Here is a 17434-nt window from a genome sequence, read left to right as displayed (position 1 = left end):
TGAGCAAAAGATTGGATTTTTTTATTTCTTAATTCCCAATATCTTCATTAGCCGAGCAAGTTTACTTTTCGCCTTCACGTTGTTCGAGGTTACAACGCTTTCACCCACCGAGAGTTTCCCTTCTGCCTTGCGTTTTAGATTTTCTGTGATCCGTGCGTTAATCTGCTTGTTTTACTCTTCAATTTCTTTTTCACTCGCTTTCAGTCTTTCAGCAACCGCTGGATCAACTTTTTCGACTTTCTCGACCACCGATTTAACCTTGGTGCTTGGACGGTGGGCATAGACAGCTGCAATCGACAATCCTGCATTGACAGCTCGTTCTTCACCCTCTTCCGATGAACTGTCCAGCTCAGCCCGACGTCGAAGATGCGAGTTGGTCAGCACTGAGCCATCGGCAAAAGTTAAGAACACCAACATAGTGATGATGAGAGCGACGTGCGCGCGCATGGTCTTCGTTCACTTGAGCTCCAATCGCAAAATGAGCACTTGTGCTCCAAACCAGTGCATGCATCGATCACCATCCTAGCGCACGCGCTGCACGCGACATGCACACAATCGCATCAACAACGGCGGCAGGAAGATTACTGTCCTGCTGTGCAGTGCTTGGACGCCATCTGGCAGTGTGTATTCAGACAAAAACGATTTGCAATGCGGCTTCTCGCTGGCCGTGAATATGCGGCTCTGCGATGTCTCGCTGGTCTTGGCATGATAGAAACGATGGGAATCTCGAGCACGTCGACTGGGACGCCGTCCTCGTCCAGCTTCAGCTCCTTGCCGGTGGCAGCGTCGACTGTGACCTCGCGCGTGACTTTGATGGATTCGTCGTCCATCTCCTCCAGCTGAGCTCCATACTTGCTCTCGAGCTCAGAAGGGTTCATCTTCTTGAAGGGCTTGGAGCTATGGAAGAAGTGGGAAGCATTTACGTGTTCCGACGCTCCGATGAGGTGCGGGATGGTGCCGGTGTCTTGCTACGCACGCCCAAATGGGCCCCCAAGGAGGTGCTGAAGATGCAGTACCCTCAGAAACAGCGCCAGTCTCACTTCGGTGCTGCCCTCGACCTCGACGGGAGTGATCTGATAGTGGGCGCGCCTGGAATCTCGACGTCTCCTATCCTGCCGCGGGTCGTGCATTTGCTTACGACTTGTCCGTCGCGGGTGTGAAGTTCACGAACCCGTGGTTTTCGTGCGTCGAGGGCAATGCCGACGGCCTCGTAGGGCTCACGCTGTCGCGCCCAGTGACAACCAGCAACTTGACCCGCCCACTCACCATTGGATACGCGACGGAGGACCGCTCCGCCGTGGGGGTTGACGCGTTGAAGTTTGCAGCATGCATGAAGGTACCGTCCACTCAGCGCAAGGACTGCGGCGACTACCAGCAGGCTGCGGGCGAGGTGACGTTCGCTGCGGGCGAGATGTCCAAACTCGTGACGATCCCGATCATGGAGGACAATTGCCTCGAGCAGTGGGAAAAGCACTTCGTGGTGCGGCTGCACGTTCCTGGCGGTGAGCCATTGCTCGGCGAGGATTTCATCGCCCGCGTGCGCATCGACGACGACGACTTCAACAGCGACCCATGCTGAGCTAGACACGATTAGGCGTGGAGGTATAGGCAACAACAGAAGATGATGGCGCCGGCATCGAACCCCTTCAAGCGCAGCAATGCTGTCTCGTGGCCGGATGGTCTCATCGCACCTGTGTTGCACAGCATGAGGCACACCAGTTGTAGCGGCGGAGACTTGTCAGCGAAAGCCAGCCATTTGTTCGGTTCAGACAAGCGCAGAGAGTATCGTACGGGTGGTTGGCTTCACTACTTAGAAGCCACTCCGCCGGGCAGGAACCAGTTCCAAGCTTTGCAATGGGCTCGCAGTGCTCCAAGTCTTCAACGGCGGATCTAGCGGTGAAGCCGAGAGGTGCGGACTGCGACGACAAGGAGCTCAGCCCCGCAACGCTGTGCGCGACCATGAAGGCGAGCCTGCCCATCGGCACTCGCCATCGAAGTCCTCTCAAGAAGTTCGCCAACTGCTTCACGAGCGTGGAAGCCGTGGACTGGATGCTGCAGCACAAACAGGCAAGGGACGAGGGCGAGGCAGTGCGCAAATGCCAGACGCTTCTCACGCGAGGGCTCATCGAGCAGGTTGACGGATCTGCTGAGTTCGAGTGCAACTCCAAGCGGTTCTACCGCTTCACATCTGCCGCCGCCTACTGAGCAAATGGCGTCGAAGTTAAAGTCTTTACAATATATCCGCGAGTTTAGCTGCTTCTTCGTGGCCTTTGAGATCACCTACGACTCGACTAAAGTGGTCTAACGGTAGTTGAGGTTATCCTGATCGTGGCATCGCTGGGTGGGACCTTGCAACCGACCGGTGCAGCTCTCGGTCGTCTCGAGCAAGCACTAATGGGCTGGACGCGGTTCCTGCGCGCCTGATGCCTCGACAATCGCTCCTTGAGCAGAGGGCTACAGTACCTGACTGCTCGCTGACAGCGATGTAGAGGCCGCCGAAATCCACGAGCTACGTTGCACTCGCTGCGAGGCGACGAGGTATCTGCTGGATACTCTCGAGCCTCGAGTCGAGGTGCCCAAGACAAGCACACACCGTAAGATCAACCAACGTAAAGATGCTCGCGAAAGGTTGGATAGGCTCACGATTGCCGAAAAGTTACACCCACGATTGCATATTGCAGCGCTGCGCGTGAGCGGTTCTCTTGACGCCGAGGATATGCCCAGAAGACAAGTCCAGGCGGCAGATCTCGCCGCCATGACGCTCGTCGAGCTGAGCCGCCATCGATAATCTTGTCAGGCTTCGAGCCGGAAAGTAGTCGGAGAGCGCTGCCAAGTTGAGTGAGGCAGACCGCTCGAAGCAGCCCGGAACGCTGCGCTGGGGCACTAAGCCGCTTCGAGAGCCACACGCGCCAAAGCCCGTCTGGACTGGGAGAAAGCGGCAAGCGCCACATTGCGAGACGTTGAAGCGCCGAGGCCCGTCTCTCTCCGATACAAAGCTCGGTGGCAAAATGGACCTCGAGAGAGTAGCGTTGGTTGCGGCGCTGAAGGCAAAGGCCGATTGACTATCCACCAAAAAGCGACTCGAGCACCAAACTTCTTGTTTGTACATGTAGAGGAAAGTAAAGCATAAGGATGGCAAGTGGATCGCCGAGAATGGGGGCAGGCAAAGCAAAGCGGAGCGAGCTCCTGGGCCTGGCAGGTGGCTGTATCCGTTGACGCCAAGTGAGACTTTCCGTGCCGCGTGAGTAACAGGAGTCAGCAAGAAGAGCCAGCGCATATGTAGCGCTTCAAAGTGACGGACAGACGTTTAGGCGCTCGCCTCGGCCGCGCACATGTTAAGCTCAGGCCCTGCGCTGCAACCGGACGGTTTGGGCAGCTCCTCCGCACTCTCCTCTTTGCAGCTCGCAGCACAGAGACCAGCGGCCGTCGCCTTCTCGCCCCAAACCTCACGCGCTGGAGCCTGCGTGCATTTCCACTTCCGAAGCGACTACTGTAGCGATGCAGTTCTCCATGCCCACGGCCGTGGAGCGCGTGCCCGAGTCCTCGGCCGCCAACGGAGACCAGGAGCAGGAGCAGGAGGAGGCACTGCTGCGCCTGGCCGCGCGCATGAAGCAGAACGTGGCGACCGGAGACCGACGTCGCCACATCTTCAAGAAGTACCGCGACTGCTTCACGGGCATGGAGGCGGTCGACTGGATGCTCGAGCAGATGGAGGCCAAGAGCGTGGCCGAGGCTGTGCGCAAAGGCCAAGGCCTGATGTCCCACCACTACATCGAGAAGGTGGAGAAGGAGACCAAGTTTGAGTACAACAAGAAGCGCTTCTACCGCTTCACGGCCACGACCCCCGAGTTCGTGCAGGCCGTGGAGCGCCCGCTGCCCAGCGCCACGCTGGACCTGCCGCTCAGCGCCGCGGCCAGACGGCGCGCCCTGGCCGCGCTCATCGGCGGCTTCGTGGCCGACGCGGCGTCCACGTCGCTCAACGGCGTCTCCCACCCGGAGAAGACCATCCCGAACCTGCTGCGACTGGACTTCGACCCGGCCTTCTGCGGCCTCTTTGACACTGCAGATGGCAGCGACAAGAAGGGAAGTCGCTCGAGGATGGAGTCGTCCACGGGCTTCGAGGCGCGCATCCTGCTGCAGTGCATCGCACGCCGCGGACACATCCACGGCTCGCAGCTGGCCAAGGACGCGTACTGGGGGTTCAAGAACGACCACCGCCTGCTCAGCGCCTCGTCCAGAGCCTTCATCAAGCGCGTGCACTCCGGCAAGGGCTGGCCGCACTGTGCCGTCAAGTGCCGCTCCATCGACGTGCTGTCGCTCGTCCCGATTGTCGTGGCGCTGTACGCCGGTACCAACCAGTTGTTCACAAAGGTGGACGAGCTCGTCAAGGTCTTTTACGTCGGCACGCGCGTTCGTGACGCGGCGCTGGTGGCCGCGTTCGTGCTGGAGCAGGTCATCCTCGGAGCTTCGGTGCTGCAGGCCATGCGCATGAGCATCCGCACGGAGCGGCTGAGTGTCAAGCAGCGCAAGGTCATTTTCAAGGCCTTCACCAAGTCGCAACTGCCCAGCTACGAAGCGATTCAGAAGTTCGGCAACCGCGGGTCCCTGCCCGGCGGATTCCACGCTGTGCTGCAGCCGCTTTTCGTGCTCAACGACTACCCGACGGCTGTACGTGAGAACATCATCGGAGGCGGACGCACTTGCCGTCGCGCCATGTTTATCGGCGCCTGTTTCGCTGCGCAGGACGGCCTGGATGCTATCCCGGAGGGATGGATCAAGAAGACCCAGTACTTCGACTTCATTGAGGCGGACGCGAGCACGCTGGTCGGACGTCGTGAGGTGCAGGGATCGTTCACGGAGGAGGACGAGGAGGACAGACTGGCCGCGTACGTGGACTACGTGCCGCGGTCGTCCATGTCTTCGTCGCGTCACATTGAGCGGCCCGAGGCTCCTCGCCGCAGCAGCAACAACCTCGCGGCGTCGTCCATGAGCGAGGCGGCTGACATCGCGTCTGAAATGCCCCCTGAGGGCGTACCGTCCTCGCGTCATTCGTCGCGCCGCTCCTCGGGTCCAATTCGTCGTCGCTCGAACAGCTACGCGTCTTCGGGCGGGCTTTCGTCTCCGCGTTCGTGCGCGTCCAACTTCTCGTATGCGTCGCAGACCACCACGGCGTCAAGCGTGCGCTCGGTCATCGACCTGGGCGATATGGACAAGTTCTACCAGAGCGGAGTGGGCAACGCTTTGCCGTCGTCGTCGACCCCACGTTCCAGCGGTGGCACTGATGGCCGCTTGAGTTTCGAGATGCAAAAGTTCTTCCAGGCCTACGGCGCTGCTGCTGCTGCTCGCGGCTCACGTGGCTCTCACGGTTCGTACGGCGAGAATGGCTCGTACGGCAGTGGATCGTCGACTGTGCGCTCTAGCGACCTGAACCAGCTGCGTCCGAGCGACATGGCCCCGTACCTTCGTCGTAGCTCCGCGTCTGTGCGCCGCAGCGACCCTCGTGCTGGCGACCTCCGTCACAGCTACGTTGCCAGCTCGCGTCGCAGTGACACCAACCTCATGTACGGCAACCAGCAGCCCCGCTACTCCGGCAAAGTGTCTCGTGTCAGTGACCCGAACGCCTTCTACCGCCGCTCGTCGACCACGCCCGCGTACGTGCCCGAGACTGAGCGATCCGAAGACGTCGTGCTGGCTCACCGCGTATCACTCGACGACGACCAGCGCGTGAGTCTGCACGCCATCCTTTAAACTTCAGAGGAAGGAGAACTTCAATCGATACACGCGTTCGGCGACGACCGAGCCGTGTAGTGAATGAGTATACGACCGTCGTCTCTTCAAGCAATAGTGATGGCCAAGGACAGCGAGCGCATCAAGCAGCAGGAAGAGGCGACGGTGGGTTGTTTAATTTATTTGATATGAGCGCAGCGAAAAAGCGGGGGGAGAAACCAACAGAAACATTCGAGCGGTAGCAGACCAGGTAGGGAACAAGGAGTGAAGAAGTAGATAGGCAGGCGAGCCTTGGACGTGTGGATTTAGCCAGCGTAAGGCAGTCATACAGTAATGGCGACCGTCATAGTTGTTTTTACCCAACATCTTTCGAGTTACTCGCCTTTGGAATCCTCCCATTCGGTGCAGCATGCGAATAGTTAACGTAGTGTACAAAAATTAAAGGCAAAACTGAAGAAAAGTTTCCGACAGCTGTGAGGTTTGAACTCACGCGGGTTACCCCAATGGATTTCAAGTCCATCGCCTTAACCACTCGGCCAAGCTGTCATTGGGTATAGGACGGACAATAATGATATATAAAACGTTGTTCTGCTGAAAAGCAAAAGGTTAGCAGAGATGTCTCCAACGCTATGTCGTACTAAGTATAAGCTTAGTAAGTATCTTGTTACCGGTTGCAGAGTATACCCGTATCCTTGACAGGTGCAGCCATCCTGCCTTCTTTGCTGCCGGTAGAGTGGAGAATTCTTGTCCACAGCTTAGAACGCGATTTGAACTGTAGATTCCATACCTGACGAGAAGGATAGGAGTTTATCCGTTTGTATCGTGGTTTTCGCGTTGGCGACCGAGCCGTTCTACAGGTAAGTAGCTGTAGATAGGATAGGCAACTCGAATCTTGAGTAAACTCCAGGAAGACTCTGAAGAGTATGAAAGAAGAGCGACCAAGATGGGCTCTTAGCTCCGTCGCCACGGTATCGATTGAAGCTACGACCCTGGTATGCGCTCCAAGTTACAAACACACTGGTGTACGGAGGTCATTTGTTGATGTGTAGGCTACATTTTCACAGTAGAGGAGAGATACCATCCAGTTCGGAAACGGACAGCGAAATGGAGTACTGTAGCTTTACGTCCCGACAAGGTCATCGCTGCATCACGCACTTTTGGACCATTAAAACATCCGCGGAGATCGTGTAGACTATCCAAAGCTTTGAAACCCGCTGCGTTACATGTTGTCAGGGTCACGTGAAGCGCCATAGAGTTTGCACAGCCCACCTCAATTTCCTTGCTTGTTCAGTTAGACCTTTGTTGTCATTCTGCAACTTGCGCTCAGCAGCCCGAAACAAACGCCAGCCTCCAAGTTCCCTGTCATGCAGATTTCCGCAGTTCTCCTCGGCCTGGTGTCGTTGTCGTCTTCGGTCGTGTCGACATTGGCTGCCCCAAGCGAATCGCTTCCGTGGGACGGTCGTGCAAAAGACTTGACCGTTGACAAGCTTGAGGACAAGTACGTGACCAAGGTTCTGACGCAGCGCAATGGCAAGGCCAACGGTGCTCCGGCCGACTACGTGACGATCACGGCGGATGGCCGCTCACCTGCTTACAACGGAGACTCGGGCGTGATTGACATTGGCGTGGACGACAAGGCCGTTTGGAGCTCCGAGACGTACTCGCGTCGCTCGGAGCTGGTGCAAAACATCACCACGAACGCTACCGGCACGACTTTCTTCCGAGCGAGCGTCCTAAAGAACGACACTTTCTTCTATCCCTACGGCTGGAAATTGATCTTCCCGGACTCCCAGCTCTTTGAGATCCGTGTGGATGCCACCTCGGACCTGCCCAAGATCTTGTACATGACGAATGGCACGAAGGGAGCTCAATGGACGTCCCGATTCAAACTTGACACCTGGTACAACTTCGGCGTCGGTGTGAAGCCTGCCTCGACCGGAAAGGGTACGGAGCTCCAGTTCTACACGAGCACAGGCGATGCAGACCTGGCCCTCAACATCACGACGGAGATTGCAGTGGAATTCCCCTCTACGGTCGAGATGCACTACGGCCTCCTGACGCAGTCCAAGTCCAAGACGGGCCCAATGCTCTCGAAGAAGCAAGAGATCATGTCGTTCAACGGTGTTTCGGCCGAGAGCGAAGTCGTGACGACAGCGACTGTCGATACGGCTCAGACTGCTTCCTCCGTGGCTGGGGAGGCTGAGGAGGTCCACCAGACTGGCAAGAAGACGTTCACGTTTTAGACTTTGACGTCCGTGTCGCCTCCAAGGGTTAGACCAAGTTGAACATCTGTCTTTGCCTGCTGTATTCATCACAATGACACATGCTGCCCGTAGGAAGACCACATAATAAACGGGCTCTTTGACAGGGTTGCCTTACTGTAGTCGTCCTCGCTATGAAGGTGGCGAGTCGCCATTGGTGACCAGAATGTACCATACCAGCGGCCAAGTGCTGCTTTGACCTCGTGTAAAAATGGGATTGCCGGTACATGTAACACAGTGTAGCACAGTGCTGATGCCGAAGTTTTTAGCGTTTCAAAGCCCACCGCTCATCAGTCGCTGTGATTTCAACATGAAGATGACGATCGTTCCTGCAACCTCGTGCTACTGTCCACTTTCTCAACGCACAAAATCGCCTCAGGCGACACCAAGATGGATTCTTGAGCACAGCTTGGACTTGCGTTGCAATTTGGTACTTTGGCATGGCCAACACCTCACGATCACGACATGAACATGAACAACGGCGTCCGAAGTGAGGCCTTCGTCCGTCACCAGGCACTGTCATGGAGCCAACATGCCGTACTCAAGGACAAGTCTCATACTGCTAGTTGCAGCCTTTGCGAAGTCATAAATCATGAGCGCATGGTGCGCGGCACGCCAACTTGATGACCGACTGCCGCTGGGCAGATGGTCTCGCCGGCCTGCGCGTCCATCCGACGCCAGGGAACATCACCAACGGCGATATCATTTGAGCGCGGAGAGCGTATCACGCCGGCGCCAGCACCTTGAAAAGGCTACGAGCAAGGCGGTTTTTTCGCGCGGACCGCGCCGTGCAGGCGGAAACGCACGCGGCCAGCAGCTCGTTATCCGCGCTGCTGTCATATCGGATATTCAACGGCCATTTCGAGGCGCGAGAACCATCTCGAAAGCCCAGAGCGTGTAGTGTATAGTTTCCCTGAGGGTCGATCTCGTAACGGACGCATGACACGCCGCAGAAGGAATGACACTGGCGTCTTCCACTGCCGCCGACTGCAACGCGCATTTCCCGATTCGCCCCGCAGCCCGCAGTCCGGTTCCCACTCGGCAGACGACCGAACACGCGACTTCCTCGGCCCGAACACGCGCAAGCAAGCGTCGACGCATCTGTGCGCGCCTTCATCCATCTGGAGCGTCCGTCGCCTATCTCGAGAGCTTCTCGACTGTGCCAACCAGCTGCAGCGAGAAGCCTGAGTTGGTCCGCCAGCTCTCGTGGTGGCGCTGCTCGGCGGCAAACGTCTTGCTCCCGGTTGGACGAGCCACTCGAAGCGTCAATCTTTTGGCGCTCATCTCTCACGTAGCGTGACACCCTCTTCGCACTCTTCAACACGCAGCGCTCGACGCACTTGTCCGGCGCACCCTTCTACCAGCCATGGGCACCGGCCGATACGAGACGGAGACGTCGCTGCGCGCGGCCATCTTCGGCGAGATCCTGCTGTGTCGCGACCGCATCTCGCACGAGCGCGTGGTGGTCAAGACCGTGGACCTGCAGCTGGCGCTCAAGCAGACGTCGCGCTCGCAGGAGCTCGTGCAGGAGAACGTGCTGCACGAGGTGGAGGTGCTGGACCGCGTGCGCGCGCTGGGCGGCCACCCGAACGTCATCAACATGCACAGCTACTTCGTGGCCAAGGGCGGCGGCGTGCTGCACATGGTGCTGGACTACTGCGAGGGCGGCGACCTGCTGGACGCCTGCGTGCGGCCCGTGGCGGAGAAAGAGGACGAGGCCAAGACCAGTAGCAGCGACGGCAGCAGTAGCAACGACAGTCAGGACAACCAGAAAGAGGACGCGACGGCAGCAGCAGCAGCAGTAGCAGCCACTGGGCCACTAGACGAGCTGCTGCTGAGCGCAGAGGACAACAACGGAGCCCTGGTGAACGGCCTGGACGGGTCCAAGCGCCTGCAGGAGGACGTGGCGCACTCGTACCTGGTGGACGTGCTCTCGGGGCTGCGCTTCCTGCACAGCCACGGCATCGCGCACCGAGACGTGAGTCTGGAGAACATCCTGCTGCGCGACGGCCGCGCCGTGATCGCGGACTTTGGCCTGTGCGTGCAGAAGGCGTCGGGCAGTCCGACGGGCAACGAGTTTCGCTGCGAGGAGACGGTGGGCAAGAACTACTACATGGCGCCGGAGATCGTGGCCCGCGAGCGCTACGACCCTCGCCGCGCGGACATTTGGTCGGTGGGCATCGCCTTCTTCATCCTGCTGACGTCGTCGCCGCCGTTCGAGCGCGCGGACCCGTCGGACCCGGGTTTCCGCTACGTGGCCAAGCGCGGCATCAAGGCCGTGTTCACGGCGTGGGGCCTGGGCCAGGAGGTGTCGGAGCCCATGCAGGAGCTGCTGGCGCGCATGCTGAGCGTGGACCCGGAGGAGCGCATCACGGTGGAGGAGATCTGGCAGCACCCGGTGCTGGGCCGGCCGAGGTGCGCGTCGCCCACGTCGACTGCCGCCTGCTGAGCGTTGGTAAGCGTGCGGGTGAAGTGCCGTGGGGTGTAATGTAGATGTATGAGCTGTGCAGCGCAGGCGTGCAGGCAGACAGCGAGCCGAGGCCGAGTAGTATAAGGCGAATTAGCGATGGGTGTACTATGAATTGTGCGAATACAGTGGGTATTTTAACGGTCGTTCACCTGGCAGTCAAGATATGGAAGTTGTGGCCCGTATCGAAGATTTGTTGAGCTCTCGCTCGCCTTTTAGAAGATGGCTACACTACATTTTAGTGTCGTTGGCGCCACTCGAATTCAAATTCGACCGAGTGCAGCAGCAGACTCTGCGACGGACGATGGAGCTGGTGGAGGTGACCAAGAAGACGCGCGCCGAGTGGCTCGCGCAGGCCGTGCGGCTGGAGAAAAAGTAGCGCTTGCAACCAACTCAACTATCCCTTCGACATGGCGTCCGGCGGGCAGAGGCGCGGTCACCACCAGCCTGGTGGACGCCGTTGCTCGTCGTCGTCGTCTCACGTGTGCGTGCTTCCCGCCTGCCTATTGTTCTCGCAGGAGTTTCTCCAAGAGCGACAGCCTGGGCCAGCGCTTGGTGGAGGACGCCACGAAGCCGTAAGATCGGGCCCGTGATGCATCGTGCACTTGACCGAGCGAGGTGTTGACTGGTATTGTGCTCCTGGTCGACAGGCACAACACGCTGGTTTTGGCCGTTGGTATTGGTACGCCCGACGCTGCCGTGCAGGGCTACATTCTCTTCAGGCGCAACGGGGTACGTCGCCCCTCGTTTCTCGGACTTTCCGTTGCTCATTCTTGGCGTCTTTGCCTCCTGGTGCGTACAGACCGAAGGCCACATCGACCGTATCGCCGTGGCCGAGCACCACCGGCGCCGAGGCGTGGGGCGCCGCCTGCTGCAGGTTGCCATCGTGACGTTGCGGACGAACAGGTGGGTCATGTCGAATGTTCTTGCCTAGGACCGATATTCGGTCGCTCATGTTTTCGGACGAGTGCTGCTTGGTGCCGACCTTATTCGTGTGGGTCGCGCAGGGCGACGGCGCTACTGCTGGAGGCGGACACGGCCAACGTCGGTGCCATCGCGCTGTACGAGTCGCAGGGCTTCGAGCGGACGCACATCCGCGCCGACTACTACCGCGCCGGTCACGACGCGCTGCTCCTGGAGCTACGGCTGTAGGTGTTGGGCGACTGTTGCTTCAGAAGCGGGTGGCTCTGTCACGACAACAGATTGCTTAGTTCTGGTAGCTGAGATCTCTGCTACTGTTACCCTGAAACTAGTTTTTGCATGTACGTCTGATCACCACTTGTGGCGTTGGTAGGGTAGGATACCAACGCGGTTTGAGCAGGTCGTACAGGTCAATTTCGAGGAAGTCGATGTAGCTTACCGCTGATGGGTAGCTTGGAAGTAACCACAGTCAGAAGTTTACGGTTGTGCATGAACAAGAGCTACACAAGTTATCCGGATACCATACCCTGAGCTGCTTCTATGAAAAGCATGAACGACATAACATTCGACGTGACCCACCAATTCGTCACATCGACAAGATACCATGTAGCCCTGCCGCACGACGACCCGATCTTACGGCTTCGTGGCGTCCTCCACCAAGCGCTGGCCCAGGCTGTCGCTCTTGGAGAAACCCCTGCGAGAACAATAGGCAGGCGGGAAGCACGCACACGTGAGACGACGACGACGAGCAACGGCGTCCACCAGGCTGGTGGTGACCGCGCCTCTGCCCGCCGGACGCCATGTCGAAGGGATAGTTGAGTTGGTTGCAAGCGCTACTTTTTCTCCAGCCGCACGGCCTGCGCGAGCCACTCGGCGCGCGTCTTCTTGGTCACCTCCACCAGCTCCATCGTCCGTCGCAGAGTCTGCTGCTGCACTCGGTCGAATTTGAATTCGAGTGGCGCCAACGACACTAAAATGTAGTGTAGCCATCTTCTAAAAGGCGAGCGAGAGCTCAACAAATCTTCGATACGGGCCACAACTTCCATATCTTGACTGCCAGGTGAACGACCGTTAAAATACCCACTGTATTCGCACAATTCATAGTACACCCATCGCTAATTCGCCTTATACTACTCGGCCTCGGCTCGCTGTCTGCCTGCACGCCTGCGCTGCACAGCTCATACATCTACATTACACCCCACGGCACTTCACCCGCACGCTTACCAACGCTCAGCAGGCGGCAGTCGACGTGGGCGACGCGCACCTCGGCCGGCCCAGCACCGGGTGCTGCCAGATCTCCTCCACCGTGATGCGCTCCTCCGGGTCCACGCTCAGCATGCGCGCCAGCAGCTCCTGCATGGGCTCCGACACCTCCTGGCCCAGGCCCCACGCCGTGAACACGGCCTTGATGCCGCGCTTGGCCACGTAGCGGAAACCCGGGTCCGACGGGTCCGCGCGCTCGAACGGCGGCGACGACGTCAGCAGGATGAAGAAGGCGATGCCCACCGACCAAATGTCCGCGCGGCGAGGGTCGTAGCGCTCGCGGGCCACGATCTCCGGCGCCATGTAGTAGTTCTTGCCCACCGTCTCCTCGCAGCGAAACTCGTTGCCCGTCGGACTGCCCGACGCCTTCTGCACGCACAGGCCAAAGTCCGCGATCACGGCGCGGCCGTCGCGCAGCAGGATGTTCTCCAGACTCACGTCTCGGTGCGCGATGCCGTGGCTGTGCAGGAAGCGCAGCCCCGAGAGCACGTCCACCAGGTACGAGTGCGCCACGTCCTCCTGCAGGCGCTTGGACCCGTCCAGGCCGTTCACCAGGGCTCCGTTGTTGTCCTCTGCGCTCAGCAGCAGCTCGTCTAGTGGCCCAGTGGCTGCTACTGCTGCTGCTGCTGCCGTCGCGTCCTCTTTCTGGTTGTCCTGACTGTCGTTGCTACTGCTGCCGTCGCTGCTACTGGTCTTGGCCTCGTCCTCTTTCTCCGCCACGGGCCGCACGCAGGCGTCCAGCAGGTCGCCGCCCTCGCAGTAGTCCAGCACCATGTGCAGCACGCCGCCGCCCTTGGCCACGAAGTAGCTGTGCATGTTGATGACGTTCGGGTGGCCGCCCAGCGCGCGCACGCGGTCCAGCACCTCCACCTCGTGCAGCACGTTCTCCTGCACGAGCTCCTGCGAGCGCGACGTCTGCTTGAGCGCCAGCTGCAGGTCCACGGTCTTGACCACCACGCGCTCGTGCGAGATGCGGTCGCGACACAGCAGGATCTCGCCGAAGATGGCCGCGCGCAGCGACGTCTCCGTCTCGTATCGGCCGGTGCCCATGGCTGGTAGAAGGGTGCGCCGGACAAGTGCGTCGAGCGCTGCGTGTTGAAGAGTGCGAAGAGGGTGTCACGCTACGTGAGAGATGAGCGCCAAAAGATTGACGCTTCGAGTGGCTCGTCCAACCGGGAGCAAGACGTTTGCCGCCGAGCAGCGCCACCACGAGAGCTGGCGGACCAACTCAGGCTTCTCGCTGCAGCTGGTTGGCACAGTCGAGAAGCTCTCGAGATAGGCGACGGACGCTCCAGATGGATGAAGGCGCGCACAGATGCGTCGGCGCTTGCTTGCGCGTGTTCGGGCCGAGGAAGTCGCGTGTTCGGTCGTCTGCCGAGTGGGAACCGGACTGCGGGCTGCGGGGCGAATCGGGAAATGCGCGTTGCAGTCGGCGGCAGTGGAAGACGCCAGTGTCATTCCTTCTGCGGCGTGTCATGCGTCCGTTACGAGATCGACCCTCAGGGAAACTATACACTACACGCTCTGGGCTTTCGAGATGGTTCTCGCGCCTCGAAATGGCCGTTGAATATCCGATATGACAGCAGCGCGGATAACGAGCTGCTGGCCGCGTGCGTTTCCGCCTGCACGGCGCGGTCCGCGCGAAAAAACCGCCTTGCTCGTAGCCTTTTCAAGGTGCTGGCGCCGGCGTGATACGCTCTCCGCGCTCAAATGATATCGCCGTTGGTGATGTTCCCTGGCGTCGGATGGACGCGCAGGCCGGCGAGACCATCTGCCCAGCGGCAGTCGGTCATCAAGTTGGCGTGCCGCGCACCATGCGCTCATGGTTTATGACTTCGCAAAGGCTGCAACTAGCAGTATGAGACTTGTCCTTGAGTACGGCATGTTGGGCGGAGAAGACGCTTCGGAAGACATCGCACGACTATCCAGTGCATGTTGAAGTGGGAATAAGATCCCTCTCGCTGGTCGAGTGCTGAGGCTCTTTTCATCATGAGCAGCAAGAATTGCCAGAGACGCTTGTATACCGAGCAGCAGGAAGCAAAGGGAGCAGGATCCCGAGTGTAGGCAAGATCCTGCTGCGGTCGGTTATCTCGCGAACCGCACCGAATCTGGCGTGGTTGAAGCAGTCAAGTTGCAGTTGCAGCGACCCTAAGGATACCATCGCCGGATTGTTCGTCGTTGCCGGTGAAAAAGTAAATGACCTCGCTTCAGGCTCCTCTGCCATGCTTACAAAGGCACCTTGGTCGCAGCAAGCGCTCCTTCGCAATAGCTTGCGTGCCTTGTTATTTCGGGCTAAAGATTGAGCACGGAGCACACGCTCTTCCGAGGTGCACGCGATGAACAGTTTTCAAAGATTACCAGCTTGAGACGCTCGATGCCGCAGTACATACAAGACAGTCTGCTCAGTCCTCCGGCGACACTTCAATGATCTTCGGGCTCGGCACGATGTGAGCGTCCTTCGAGCCCGCAACGACGCGGCCCACGACCCACGCCGGCTTGCCATCGAGCTCACGCAGCTCCTTAATGTAGGCCTCGGCGTTCTCGGCTGGGAGACAAAGCAGCAGACCGCCGGAGGTCTCGGCTGCAAACCCGTCCAACAGCTTGAACGAGTTGCCGATGGTTTCGTTCACCGTGACCATGTTCTTGATGACCGGGAGCGTGTGCAGCTCAAAGGCCACGTCAGCCAGCTGCGACTTGGCTTGGTTGCGCGCGTGAGCGAGAATACCGAAGCCCGTTACGTCCGTTGCCGAGTGTGCGCCGTACTGTCCTCACAAACACAACGGTAAATAAGCTCTTCAAAAACCAAGCACACCAGAGAAACGTATCCGTACCTTGTGCATCATCTTGGCGGCGTTGAGGTTGAGGCGGCTCATGGACTCGGAGGCCATCCGGAACGCTACGTCAGCGTCTTGAGGGGTCACAATCTGTTCCACGCGCTGCCAGCGCTCGGGCTTCTTCTTCCACTGGAACAGGTTCACTGCCACCTGCGTGCCGAGCGGCTTGGTGAGGACGATGACGTCCCCAGCCACGGCGTTCTCCGGACGAATGATCTGACTCTCACTGCGGACACTCATGGCGACGCCACCGACGATCGGCCACGGGTTCATGACCGTCTGTCCGCCCGTGACGTTGGTCTGCGCCTTGCGCGCCAGGTCGTTGAAGCCGCGGATCATCTGCGTGGTCACCACGTCGCGCTGTTTGTCGCTCATGTCCCGACAAACGCCGAGGATCATGAGCATCGTGTCCACCTCGGTGACGCCCATGGCGTAGGCGTCCGAGAGCACGTTGGCGCACGCGATCTGTCCCTGCACGTAGGGGTCCTCCACGGACGGGAAGAAAAAGTCGGTGGTGGACACCAGGTACAGGTCAGTTCCGTGTGAGATCTTGACCACGCTTGAGTCCATGCCGGGCGTCTCGTTGGGCTTGAGGTCGTTCGCCAAGTCGTCCAGGTAGCCCAGCAGCTTGGCCTGTGGCAGTTTGCAGCCGCAGCCTTTGAGCGCGCTGAAGTTCGTGAGTACGAAGTCAGGCTCAAGCCCCAGCGCCACGGGGTCGAAGGCCGACGCATCGGCGACCACGTTGGGCGTCGAGGGCGACGACAACTCGCGCGCGAAGATCTCCTTGGTGTGCTGCGCCGCCACGTCCATGGTCGGTGATGGATACGTCGACGAAGTGGTTGTGATACGCAACTGTGATTGGCTGGTTAAGTTTAAAAAAAGCATATTTTTAAATATACAGTATTTATAAAAATGCTCCATATTATGGCTACATATTTATCTAGTGAGTGATGGTCTTTGGATTTTTCTCCGCACGTTCGGTACGGTAAAGGTCATTAAGCCTGTTTAACCACATACCCTGTAATCATTAACAGCTAACGAAAGAAATACCAAGTTGAAATGACCTCTAATTGCCGATGCCCTGTGAAAATAGGTGTTGTACTGTATCTAAACCATCATAATCTGGCGCCAGCGCCAGCGTGGGTTGACCTGGCAGTCAAGGCTTCATTTCCAAAGATGCTGACTACTACGACGACTACGATGCCCTGGGGCCTTCAGGTGTTAAGCCACGATCAAGCCATGATTCCTGCGAGCGCAGAGGCAGCGCGCGGCCTGGGGAGCCGCCGCCGCCCCGCTCCGCAGACGAGATCCAAGTTGGACGTCGTCGCCGAGTCTTGTTGCCGCAGGCAGCAGTGAGCGCAGAGCCCGAGCCGCCTCACACCGCTTCGCCCGCACTGAACGAAGCAGCAAGCCTCTCGCACGACGAAAGAGGAAAATGAAACTCAAGCGCCTGTCTCTAAGGGCAGGTGCCCAGTGTATGGTCGGTGGGTCGATCGCCGGCGATCGGCGCATCTCGCGGGGGCTTCCCCCTCCTTTTCTCAGCCCAGAATGACGGAATTCTGACTCCAGTCCCCGCGAAATTGCCGCCGCTCGCCCCTCAGCAGAAACACTCTCTCCACCCAACTTGGTTCCTCCATATTTAAACCAGCTTCCCATGTCCCCAGTCCGACGCACATGCGCCGCGAGCTCCGCCCGACAACACCCCTCCCTGGCCGAGGGCGCTGCAAGAGTTAAAGGCTTGCGACCTGAAGGCGCGGAGACGCCGCACGTGCCCGGACCAGAGACCAAGGAAGCCACACAAACAACCACTCGTTCAACCAAGACAATACAAGATAATACATTCATGTGCACTGTCAAAATGCTATTCACTTTCGTTCTTTGCTCTGATGGAGCTTCGTGCAGGACACTCCGTGCTCTCAATCTAGAGTTCGCATGTATACACAGCGACTGCAAAGCAGTGA

General features: G+C 58.9%; 7 protein-coding genes across 7 annotated transcripts; 5 read left to right on the top strand and 2 right to left on the bottom strand.

The window, feature by feature from the left end:
* Positions 1-899: 899 nt before the first annotated feature.
* KRP23_8298 (uncharacterized protein) lies at positions 900-1579 on the top strand (the record flags this gene model as incomplete). The annotated part of the gene is made up of 2 exons (XM_067893719.1): positions 900-1079; positions 1163-1579. The coding sequence occupies 2 exons, from the start codon at positions 900-902 to the stop codon at positions 1577-1579; spliced, it is 597 nt and encodes a 198-aa protein (XP_067743223.1).
* Positions 1580-1854: 275 nt separating this feature from the next.
* On the top strand, positions 1855-2205 carry KRP23_8297 (DEP domain-containing mTOR-interacting protein; the record flags this gene model as incomplete). Its single annotated transcript, XM_067893718.1, has 1 exon — positions 1855-2205. The coding sequence occupies one exon, from the start codon at positions 1855-1857 to the stop codon at positions 2203-2205; it is 351 nt and encodes a 116-aa protein (XP_067743222.1).
* A 1293-nt stretch (positions 2206-3498) lies between these two features.
* KRP23_8296 (Crystallin J1C) lies at positions 3499-5748 on the top strand (the record flags this gene model as incomplete). Its single annotated transcript, XM_067893717.1, has 1 exon — positions 3499-5748. The coding sequence occupies one exon, from the start codon at positions 3499-3501 to the stop codon at positions 5746-5748; it is 2250 nt and encodes a 749-aa protein (XP_067743221.1).
* Positions 5749-7091: 1343 nt separating this feature from the next.
* KRP23_8295 (uncharacterized protein) lies at positions 7092-7970 on the top strand (the record flags this gene model as incomplete). The annotated part of the gene is made up of 1 exon (XM_067893716.1): positions 7092-7970. The coding sequence occupies one exon, from the start codon at positions 7092-7094 to the stop codon at positions 7968-7970; it is 879 nt and encodes a 292-aa protein (XP_067743220.1).
* Positions 7971-9354: 1384 nt separating this feature from the next.
* On the top strand, positions 9355-11607 carry KRP23_8294 (Serine/threonine-protein kinase SRK2C; the record flags this gene model as incomplete). Its single annotated transcript, XM_067893715.1, has 5 exons — positions 9355-10403; positions 10974-11030; positions 11106-11187; positions 11258-11361; positions 11463-11607. 5 exons carry the CDS (start codon positions 9355-9357, stop codon positions 11605-11607), a joined length of 1437 nt encoding a protein of 478 aa, XP_067743219.1.
* A 999-nt stretch (positions 11608-12606) lies between these two features.
* KRP23_8293 (Serine/threonine-protein kinase SRK2C) lies at positions 12607-13689 on the bottom strand (the record flags this gene model as incomplete). The annotated part of the gene is made up of 1 exon (XM_067893714.1): positions 12607-13689. The coding sequence occupies one exon, from the start codon at positions 13687-13689 to the stop codon at positions 12607-12609; it is 1083 nt and encodes a 360-aa protein (XP_067743218.1).
* A 1352-nt stretch (positions 13690-15041) lies between these two features.
* On the bottom strand, positions 15042-16283 carry KRP23_8292 (Inactive selenide, water dikinase-like protein; the record flags this gene model as incomplete). Its single annotated transcript, XM_067893713.1, has 2 exons — positions 15042-15401; positions 15471-16283. 2 exons carry the CDS (start codon positions 16281-16283, stop codon positions 15042-15044), a joined length of 1173 nt encoding a protein of 390 aa, XP_067743217.1.
* Between the last annotated feature and the right edge of the window lie 1151 nt (positions 16284-17434).

This window comes from Phytophthora ramorum, assembly GCF_020800215.1.
Source record: "Phytophthora ramorum isolate Pr-102 chromosome Unknown Phyram_PR-102_s0007, whole genome shotgun sequence".
In the NCBI taxonomy this organism is placed as follows: Eukaryota; Oomycota; class Peronosporomycetes; order Peronosporales; family Peronosporaceae; genus Phytophthora; species Phytophthora ramorum.
Note: the sequence above shows the minus strand (reverse complement) of the source record. Positions and strands in the feature narration are given on the sequence as shown.